Here is an 11,797-nt window from a genome sequence, read left to right on the forward strand (position 1 = left end):
GTACTCAGCCCCAGAATACAGCCAGAACTGTACTCAGCTCCAGAATACAGCCATTACTGTACTGATGCTCAGAACACAGCCTGTACTGTACTCAGCCCTAGACTCAGCTCCAGAATACAGCCTGTACTGTACTGTACTGATCCTCATAATACAGCCTGTACCGTACTAATTTGCAGAACCCAGTCAGTACTGTGCGGAGTCCCAGAATACAGCCAGTACTGTACTCAGCCCCAAAATATAGCCTGTACCGTATTAAGTTGCAGAACCCAGTCAGTACTGTACGGAGTCCCAGAATACAGCCAGTACTGTACTCAGCTCCGGACTCGGCTCCAGAATACACCCTGTACTGTACTGATCCCCTGAATACAGCCAGTACTTTACTCAGCCCCCAAATACAACCTATGACATACCAAGTTGCAGAACCCAGTCAGTACTTTACGGAGTCCTGCAATTCATCTGATTCTGTCCCAGAATACAGGCGTAACTGTACTATGTTGCAGAATACAGCTAGTACTGTACTGAGCCCCAGAATACAGAAAGTACCACTCATATAGGAAACTAAGGCACCCAAGTAGTTAAATGAAAACAGAGGACAGTATCAGTAATATAGTACTTTATAAGTAATATAACTTTTTTCGTAAATACAATCCAGGGAAATATGCTAATTTGTCAACAACAACAAAATTTATGGGCATCCTCAGTGAGAAACCAGTATTTCTAGCTATGTAGCAACATTCTTCAAATGTTGTTTTCTTGCATTGAAATGCTACACATGAAATGTTTAACTGACAAACATTCTTAACAAAGTCGACTACTTTAGCAGAAATGTAGCACTCAGTCTCTCCCAAACCCAGATGGGCAAATGTGTACATGTTTGTTCATAGGTTGATCCAGTTTGTTGTGCAAGAAATTGTCTTGAAAGTGATAATTTCAAAATGTTTTACCACAGTTACTGTGCACATGAGTCTATCATCATGCTGTCATCAAATGTTCCTGTTTTCTTTTCATTTTAAACTTAACCAGTAAATGTGAAGTGCCTTTGACATTGTTGACAGTGACATCTGTCAACAGTCCTTCCATGCAGAGACACATCTCCCTGACTATGGCAAATCAGAAGCTGTGCCACAACTTGAACCTCTGACTTATATATATTCAGATGAATATGAAACCAGTTTAACTCAAGGCAGTAATCAGCAATAAACAGCAGGAAGAGACCGATTCCAGAAGAGGCAGGTCCTCATCAGTTCCAGATTGACTGTGCCACACATTAGAAGGAACACATGGCACCTCCTGACATGGGAGATAACCTGGACGTGTAGCGATGACAGCACAGACATTGATGTGGCAGGAAGTTGCAGATTGGCTGTAGATATATGAGGGGATCCACAGGCATGGGCTGAAGATGCTTACCCTGATTTTAGAAGCATGGGTGATGATGCATCAGTCTGTAGACAATCAAGTCTGGAATAGACAATCCAGTGATTCACATTGTGATCAGTGGTGGGTAGCCTTGAGGTGAAGGGGTTTGCTCGTCACACTCAAGCCAAGGTCAGGCTTTGATTACCCTCATGGATATATGTGAGGCCCAATTCTGGTGTCCCGTGCCATGATATTGTTGGGATGGACAATTGGTGAACAAGCTTAACATTGATGTGATGTGATTTGACAATCCAGTGACTGATAGTATGAACATTAGCCCATGCAGCTGGGATACAGTGATTTGCCGTCAGCCACATCTCCATGCTTTGACCTGTAGTCTTACCTGATGTCCTGTCCGTTAATGCCGTTTGAAATAAAGCAATGGACACAGAGAGTCTGAAACACAAAACTGATCAGTAATTCCCCAACAAGTATACAACATTAACTGAGTTTGGTTAAACTGGTTAGAGTCTTTAGACATTATAACAACAAAACCTTCAAATATTTGTACTTGTGAGAGTAAATGTCCATCTATATATGAACATATTAGAACGTATTAATTACCATATTTGGTTGTTCTTAATGAAAACACCTAGCAAACACAAATATTTAGTGTTTGTAAAAGCTTTCAACTGTGATTTGTAAACTGTATTTCTCAATGAACATAACTCCTACTGTTATAGGTCTCTTACTTGAGCATATACGGTACATGCATATAAAACCATAACAGTTTTATCCTTGACAACTGCCATTATTTATTGGTGAGACAAGGAACACACATGGCTTATTAGGAGGGTTTGCCTTTAATGGAGAATAAATCAAACCTTCAAGAAACAGCAAGATAAAAGATAGGTCAATGATGGCAGCGGACCACTCAAAGAGAGGCGTTTTAAGTATGTTTATGTATGTCAAGGGTCATAATCACTACAACCTGGGAAAAAATCATCCCAAATGTTGGACAGAGATAAGATTCTGACATGAAACATCAGTGAGGTGAGTGGGCCTCTTCCAGAGCCTGACCACCTGTTGATGGGGAGAGATTGAAGTGGGTTGTCCAGACCCAGACAAGTCTTCGGAACCTCTGGCAAATGTTGGTCCATGTTCAAGGGGAGGGTGTGTGTAACAAGTTACTGGTCTTGCCATGTCAGCCAATATGCTTGTTGTTTTGTTTGTGTCAGACAGGGAACATTCTTCATCACAGCTGGTCTGAAAGACGAGTCTTCAATTGGGTGTATGCTTCACATGAAGCGTGTCAGAACTGTGATGTTTGTAGTTTGATATGAAGGAGGGCCCAATTTTAAAAACTATAAAATATTTATGAACCTGTTCATGTCTAATGTTGCAAGTTCTTGATTCATCTCAAAAGCAAGGACCATCTCACCATGGATGTGAGATGTCACATGCAGGTAACCGAGACTCACCACCCACGTCTCAGTCACCTCCACTGTGTTTAGGTGGCACATACTGACCCATGCCCCATGTCTTTCATGTTTAAGTTTCATATCCTCTCATTGTGTTGTCTTCTCAACAAAATCCATGTTTTTTCCTGCTGTCTTTCCTCCTTCTAAAGGGACTGTGGCTTTAAACTTTAATCAGGGCCTGTTCCACAAAGTGAAGTCTAAGATTCTATACGGTCTGGGATGGAATAGGCCTTTAGCAACCCATGTTTGCCATAAAAGGCGACTATGCTTGTCATAAGAGGCGACCAGCAGGATTGGGTGGTCAGGCTTGCTTACGTGGTTGCGCAAATTGATGCTTATGCTGTTGATCACTGGATTGTCAGGTCTACACCAGATTATTCACAGACCGCTGAAATATAGCTGGAATATTGGTGAGTGCCGCGTTAAACTTAACTCACTCACTCACTCACTCACTACAAAGTCTCTGAAACCTCCATGACTTTTCAGGGTGAAACTGATAGCATGAGAGTTGCGATCACCTAGACCAACAACTAGTATCTGAAATGAACATATTTTACGGAAAAAAAGTGTTCATAGTAAAAAAGAATAATACTATGAAATGGAGCCCTGAGACTTTTTTCATTTCCTGAAGCAAAGGAAATCTAGACTTGCCACATTTTCAAGACTTGCATGGTCTTTCTTGGATATATATACTTCAGGGTCTGTATGACAGACTAGTGATCACCTTGAGGTAGCTTTACTCCAAGGCTGACTGAATACTGTGGCCGTAGGTAATTCTGTGCAAGAGGCAAGTCTAGATAAGTGGACAGTAAAGATGCCAGTCTGTTTTTTTTAAATTATCATTTAAATAACAGCAATCCAGTTCTCTTGGCTTCATGTTTAATTCAAACCTTGTATACTGAGATAAAGTGAGACAGATTGACGTACAGTGTGATTGAATGACTGCAATATCTCATGCAGTGGAATCCACTGAAATGTTCAAAATGAACTTTTTACTTAGGGCACAACTTGAAGGCTTTTAGCTTAAAGAGAGTAAGGGTTCTGATAAGAGGTTATGTTTAAACCTTGTCTATATCTGCAGAAGACATTCCTCAGGTGTACATAACTAGTTGGTGCGGAATGAGACGTAAACAGCTGGGGGGTGTCAGCTGCCTCGAGTTCCCCACCTCAGTCAGTGTCAGACAATCTCATGTCAACTTGCACATTCCTTGGAAGTTGATTTAAATGTTAACTTCTTCACTTTACTTTTCAAACATGTGATTGTTTATCTTGTTTATTTCCTATTTGTTGAAATGTCTGCCAATAAGACCGTATGTGGAAGTCATTAGTTTTGATTGGTTGTTGCGAGGGGTATAACATGTTCACTTCCATGCCTCAGCTGAGACACGTGTAACACAGGATGAGAGTTGCAAGGCCAAGTGGCAGGGGAGATGGACTTTACAGATAAAACAACACTTCAACGATTTTCTACAAAGAAATGAGAAAAATATCACTTGTTCACTTTTCATCACATATAACTTAACACGTTGAAAATAACACACTTAAATGTTTAATTACTTGACGAGAGGATTGGGCAGATGTAAGAGTTGGTGAGCAGCCGAGGGCAATATTGCCGTCTTCTGATGAAGGGAAACTCCCAATAGTGTACTTCCAGTCTGCATCTCATCTGTGTCTTGACTTTACGCCAGCAGGTTATGTTCTGGTCGGCAAGGAGACTTGTGTCAATGTGTTCAAGAGGCAGCAGAGAGTGTTCCCACTAACCCACTTTCCTACTCCACACCTCATTGGTTTGTGGGGTCACAACCAAGTGAAGAGAACTATATGCATAGCATGTCGTGGCAAACATCAGATTAGCATTAGCAACAGTATGGAATTGAATACCAACTGACACATGACTGGAGGACTCCAGATAGGGAGCAAGAACATCTGATAAGATGTGAAAGGTCACTTTAACTTGGCGAGGGTCATTTTCTTGCTTTTCATCACAGTAGGGTCATAGATTGATGTACACAGCATCCAGGATTTGTCTTCATTGGTAAACCATATGCCCAGTAAAGAGAAATTAAAATACGCCAATAAAGGTGACCTGAACTTAGCAAGGGTATCAAGGATTTGTCTATGTGACCATGAAAAGACATTGGATGGGAGGGTAAAAGAGGTGGGAGATTTTTGTGTAAAGTGGTGATTTTTGTAAGTTCTTATTCAAAGTCAGTGGTATCTTGCCAGGTGTGTTAAAATTAGGGATGGTGAAAATGAAATGGAATTCATGAGGGGATACGGTTAGATTAACTGAACATATGATGAAATTATAGTGTTTGTCACATGTTTTATTTGCATTGAGAGATTTTAGTCTGCATCCATTGTCAAGAACTTAGGTGTGTGATTATCATGAATATGTTTGTTAGAGTGGTTCCTCCAGGATCTCATCCTCAAACAACCAGGTCCTTTCAGCACAAGCTACTGTGCTCAGTGTGTGTACTTGTCAACTGTAATCAGTGGAAGTCATTTCAGTAGAGTGGCAGGTTTATTGTTCAACTACTTGTAACAAAGTTCCACTTCCTGTTTAACAGGAAGTGTGTCCTCTGTTTAGAGATGCATATCTATCTGTCAGTGATTGTGTGAAATTTATAGTCCCACATTGTAGTCCCAAGTCTCATAGGCCCTAAGCTGTAGCATTTTCTCTTCTCTTTTCAGTAATGTAAAACTCAAACTGACGCCACACTTGATTTCTTCAGGTTCTGAATCTGCCAGCTCACTGGGTCTAGTTTATAATATATAATATTGGATGTAATCATTATTATGTATTTTTAGAGAGTGTGAGAATGAGTGAGTTTATTCTGTGCTGCTTTTAACAATATTCCAGTAATACCACAGTAGGTGACACCAGAAACTGACTTAACACATTGTACCCATGTAGAATCAAACCCATGTCCTAGGCATGACGATCAAACGCTTTATCCACAAGACTTCCCCACTACCCCTTTTTGTAGAGAGAAAGTCCATCCCATGTAGGTTTATTGCAAGCCTGTAGCTAATAGGCTGACAGACAGGCTGGCTGCTGTAGATGCATTGATGTTCACCTGAGGTTGTCACATTCACACTTCATCAAAATAGAGGGATTTTTCTCATGGCTACATGCAGGGACCACTGTTGCTGAAGCTGATGCGAAGTACCACATGCGTGATAGTCTTGGGGAGTCCAGACTGTCCATCAGCTACAGTTAAACAAACACATGAAACACACAGTGCTGCTCCTGATGACTGCTTATGAGATGGGCTTCTTACGTTAGATCATTCCTCTGTGGCCAACGAGATTACCATGTGTACAAATATTATCTTTTTGAGGTGATTTCATTACCACTTACTCTTTGAAATCATTTAAACGGCTCTGAAATATTCCTGTGTGTAATTACTGCTGAATGTGTACATATGTATCTATTAAGCAGACTCAGATAGTGTCATATCAATATTCTTTCATTGATTATGTAAGACCTCGGGGTCCAGTGAACAATACATTTGTACATTAGACATTTGTAGATCTGTAAATTCAAACTCCCAGGTGCTTCAATACATGGACATCTGCATGCCATCAGCTGTGAATCAGGGTTGATTTTAGTTTTCATATTTTCATGTTTGAGATTAATATGTGCAATAAATATCTTACCTTTCTTGTCAGAAAACAATTAATGAGAAAGCAAATGTCAGTTACATCAATCTATAGAGATGGAAATATCTGAGCTTACATGATTGAATGGAATATTTGTACACATGAGGTCTGGGCTCATGGTGTTAGGTTTTAGGCTCAATGTTTATACAGTTGTAAACGGGTCTTAGCTGCCCAATTTCCTACCAGGAGTAACACTTAACATGGCAATCTGAAGTTTATATGGAATATGATTTATCAGCTGACAAGTACTCAAGTTGAGTGATGTAGCAATGCTTGTATCTGTAAGTGTTTGTTTGAAACTGTCTCATGTTTCATGGCACTGTGGTTTCTTAAACCTTGATTTGCTAATGTTTGGTGACTTGAGTATGCTCCTCTGTGTTTGAGATTTATATATCTCAAAGACGGATTAAACAAGAATGTCTACATGCCTAAAATGACTTCACACATACCAGTACCCCCCACTCCTCCCCTTCCTGACAAAATGTTCTACAAGCCCTGTTCATGTGTGTGAAATTTATGTTTGTGTTTCAGCAAGATTTGTCCTTGTGTTTCAGCAAGATTTGTCCTTGTGTTTCAGATTTACGAGTGTTTTATCAAGACTAATACTGTTGCTTGTCAATTACATTTGTATTTCAGGGAAAGCTGTCTTGTGTTTGACATTTCTGTGTGTATCTCATCAAGACCTGTCTATGCATTCGACATTTACATTTGCATTTCAGCAAGACCTCTCGTTGTTTTTGACATTTATGTTTGCGTTCTTGTGTTTGACATTGATGTTTGTATTTCAGCAAGACCTGCCCTTGCGTTTGATGTTTACCTTTGTGCTTCAGGTAGACCTGTCCTTGTGTTTCACATTTACCTTGTGTTTGATATTTACTTTTGTGTTTCAGCAAGACCTCTCCTTGTGTTTTGACATTTTCGTTTTTGTTTCAAGGAAACCTGTCCTTATGAGTGTTAGATTTGGATGAAATTTTGAGTGGGTCCAAATTGATGAAAATAATGTTTCTGGACCCCTTCCAATGTTAAATAGATGGGTAGATGTAAAATAGAGGGGATCCTCACTGAATTTGATGAGTCAAAACACTCCAAAACCCTCTCTTGAGCCAACACTGCCTTATGTTTGACATTTACGTTTGTGTTTCAGCGAGACCTGTTCTGGTTCAGCCTCTTCTGCCTGACATTCCTGTACATTATCTTCTACTTTTACTTCTGGCTGATCGTCAAAAACAGCTTCGATGACCTCAACTGGTGAGTGTAATACCTTCTTGTCACGTACTACACACTAGACGTGAACATGAACAGTAGACATGAACATGAATAGTAGACACACATCATATTGTATCATCATTTGACAAGACTGGTGGAAACCTTGACATTACCTAGTGAAGCCTTGACGGTGCTGAGTCAAGCCTTGATGTTTCCTGGGGAAGGCTACTATATATGGTAAACATGGTTTCTTGCTTTACTGTAAACATAGTTTGTTGTTTTATGCACCTGTTTGGACAGCTGTCCAGATTATCAAGGTTTTACCATATCCACGGTTTGTTTGTTGTTTCAGGCGTATGTTTGGACTGCTGTCCAGATTATCAAGGTTTTACTGTATCCATTGTTTGCTGTTTCAGGCACATGTTTGGAATGCTGTCCAGATTATCAAGGTTTTACTATATCCATGGTTATTTTCTTGTTTCAGGCACATGTTTGGACTTCTTCGGACATGGATTCCTTGGTACAGGATCATCCTGGGTCTCACCTGTGCCGTGTTTGCCTACTTCGTCATAGTCATGGTGAGTACCTATAGTGTACTGAATAACACTTTACTGCCAAGGTCCTTGTGTTAGGTTAAAATGGCCTGAAGTTGTGAGATTTGAGCACATGGGTATTCTGTTGCCTGAAGAATTTGCTCACCACATTGACGTCCAAGCCTGATTTCCCTGAGGTCAGACTTGGTGCTGTGACTGGAATATTTGTGGTAAAGTTTGCATATGAAAGGCAAATACTTGCAGAATCAGCTTATTGTGGATTTGAATCCCAAGTTCGTCTCAAATAAGAGGTTCAGTTTGTAAACACCAAATCTGTATTTCATCAGGAGGCTTGTCAGCACCTTTGCTGTAAGGCTCTGCTCGTGCTTGAAGCTGACACACTGTAATGACAGTGAAGTATAGGCTTGTTGAACACTTTTCCTACCCTGTACCATGCTTTAGTGCGAGAGTAATGTCGTATATTTGAACATCTTATTTTTATTAAGTGATTGAAGTGTATGGTAATGTGTAGTCTTCAAAATGTAGGGGCATCCAGAGGCCCTTCAGGTCTTCATTTGATTTTTAGGAAACTTCTTTAATCCTATGCATTTGGATTTAAACTATGAGGTTATCATGCTGTTCTTTGCTTATATATCCAGCCACTAAACGGTCATGTCAGAAATGGTACTGGTCTTTGGTAGCCCATGTTTGTCATATGAGGCAACTAACAGGATTAGGCAGTCAGGCTGTCTGAGTTGGTGTCATGGTATCCTAGTTGCTCGTGATTTTGATAAGTGCTGGATTGTCAGGTCCAGACTTGATTGTCTACAGACAGCCACCATATTGCTGTAATACTGCTGCACTGCTCTAGTGGAATCAACAACAAACAGAGTAAGCATATTACCATTTGACATGCTGTGAGTAGATATATTTTAATATAAGCTTCAAGTCAGCCCCTTTGATTCCATTTCTACCAATGATCTTGTGTCGTTTCCTTCTCTGACTGTTGTGTAATGCTGTGCTTGCAGTGCCTGGTGCTGTGCCACGTCCTCCACGGTCACCAACTCTACATCCACCCAGTCCACATCGCTGTCATCATCTTCAGCCTGCTAGGCTGTATTGCCGTCACGGTTTCTGTGGAGATGATGTGGCAGTCTGAATGGACGCTAGTATTACTCTCTCTCAGGGTGAGCTGACTTTATAACCTCCACATTTGTTCCAGTTCTGTATTCTCCCTCAGGGACGTGCTATAATAATGTCCCCCTTCTTGCAGTGATTTTTCCATCATTGTGTGTTTTCATTCTTTAGGGCAGTAACTGTTGATCCTGGGGTTCACAAAGTCAAAAACGTTTTGAAAAACTCTGCTTTGCACTGTCCAGCTGGGATATTGCTGAATCCAAACAAATAAAGCCTGGTAACTGACAAATAGTGACTTACCTTAAGGAACTTTCAGCTTTGTATTTGAAGTTAACACTTATAGGGTGACCCAATGGTGTTCATCCTTGATATCTCCAGGGAATACATTCTGATAACTCTCCACTATACCCTGGATACATCTATGGCTCGGCTCAGTGACTTTATTACCTCCGTTGACTGGCTGCACATTCTCACTGTAGCCACTCAGCTAAGCCGCCATTACAACCGAGCTCGCTAATGTCAACAAAAATAGCATTCACAGCCACGATAGTTTGTTCATAGTGGGACTCAGATTTTTGGTAAAATCATACAGTCAAATTGACAGGTGTGAAACCTTGAAAAAATATATGCAACAACTCCTTCAACCTCTATCAGAGTTCCTCTGCATGATTTGTGTTGTCAAGTGTAATCAGTTCAATAGTTTAAAAAGCGAAAGTGCGTTGTGATTGGTACACTCACCTTCTCAGCATGGACACCTGATTGGATGAAAAGCCAGCCAAGGGAGGTGATAAAATCATCGGGTGGAGCTGTAGGTGCATCCAGGATATAGTGGAGATATCCAGGACGAATGGTGAACTGAATCTTACTAAACTTTCTCTGTGGAGGAATGTAAGTCATTGTTGTGATGGTGGTTTACGCTGATGGACGGAACCTGAACAGACTGCTCTGACTGAAAGTATCAGTGCGATGGTCTCTGTTGCAGATTACGGGTCCCTTCCTCCAGATTGGAGCGGTTGTGCTGATGACTCTCATGGCATGGATTATCTCCCTTCAGTGGTTTAAACTCTCACATTGGGGTAGGCATATATGTTGACATTACATCTAACACCACATCAAAGCAAAATCATTGTTGAGAAATATGACATTCAGATTATTCATGTAGGGAGGCCCTGTAAGGGTTTGGTGTCTTTTACTTTTCTAACACTGTAACACATATTGAAACCATACATTTGTTGCGAGATGGCAAATTTCCACAAATCCTCAGAAATCCACAGATTTAAATGCAAATAAATCGATCCTGGACCCGATCACAGTCCACAGCAATATAGCTGGAATATTGTAAAGTGAAGTGTTAAACAACAAACAAACATACAAAACTCACTTTACTTACACTGAAATAGCTGTAGCTTTAAAGCAGAGTTTGGGACCTTCAAGGTTTAGAGTGTTTCGCTTTTGTTTCGATAATGTTTGCGATTGAGTGGCCAAATCCAATATTCAAGTGTATACTTTCTTTTGCTTGACAGTATAGTTTAGTGACACAAGTTTTGAAGCAAGTCATTGGTCACTCTGTGCCTACATGTTCTCTCATGTGTCATGGCACATGACAGTGATGTGGCTTGAGTGTAGCCAGCCTGATTGTTAGCAAAACCAGTGATAACATATATCATTATATATACCATCTGTTGTATACTTTTTTTAAGAAAAAAATGGATCACAGATTCAGGGAGTGTCTGCTGTTGTTTAATGTTTCAGTTATCACATGTGTGAGGTTGTCTTTAATAAGGGTTATCTCCCTTTGCAGGCTATTATTGGCCTCATTAGCTGCATGCCCTCTAACCTGTGAGTGTGATGAGAGGAGGGCAAGCAGTGCTCATTTCACAGATGTGTCTCATTATGTTTACTGTTACACACGTAATGAGACAACTGATTCAACTTGTTGTGAACACACACCATCTCACTTCCACAGGAAATATTAACACCCTGAAACTATTTAAAGAAAAATTATTGGATGAAACTATTATTCAAATAAGCTGGATTTTTTTTTTTTTTTTTTTTTTTTTTTCATTTTCACACATGTGCAACCTTTGAAATTCATACTGGACTGCTAAATTGTGCAGAGCAGAAAAAGGCTGATGATGGTGGCCTGTTAGAGTAATGCTTCTTCTCTGAATATATATTATTTGGTAGAAGCAAATACTTCCTGTTTATTAAAAAGGAAACCCGTGAAGGTCCTGGGGTAGAATAGGCCTTCAGCAACCCATGCTTGCCATAGAAGGCGACTCAGCTTGTCGTAAGAGGCGACTAACGGGATCGGGTGGTCAGACTAGCTGACTTGGTTGACACACGTCATCGGTTCCCCATTGCGCAGATCGATGCTCATGTTGTTGATCACTGGATTGTCTGGTCCAAACTCGA

The 11,797-nt window shown here is 40.5% G+C and overlaps 1 protein-coding gene across 3 annotated transcripts in view; it reads left to right on the forward strand.

The window, feature by feature from the left end:
- LOC137281235 (glycerophosphodiester phosphodiesterase domain-containing protein 5-like) overlaps positions 1–11,797 on the forward strand; it is a 51,419-nt gene that overhangs the window by 25,664 nt on the left and 13,958 nt on the right. For all 3 annotated transcript variants that reach the window (XM_067812377.1, XM_067812378.1, XM_067812379.1), the window contains 4 exons: positions 7,651–7,754; positions 8,197–8,290; positions 9,274–9,432; positions 10,365–10,458. In XM_067812377.1, the coding sequence (XP_067668478.1) occupies positions 7,651–7,754; positions 8,197–8,290; positions 9,274–9,432; positions 10,365–10,458 (451 nt within the window). The remainder of the gene's footprint in view (positions 1–7,650; positions 7,755–8,196; positions 8,291–9,273; positions 9,433–10,364; positions 10,459–11,797) is intronic.

This window comes from Haliotis asinina, chromosome 4 (assembly GCF_037392515.1).
Source record: "Haliotis asinina isolate JCU_RB_2024 chromosome 4, JCU_Hal_asi_v2, whole genome shotgun sequence".
Taxonomy (NCBI): Eukaryota; Metazoa; Mollusca; class Gastropoda; order Lepetellida; family Haliotidae; genus Haliotis; species Haliotis asinina.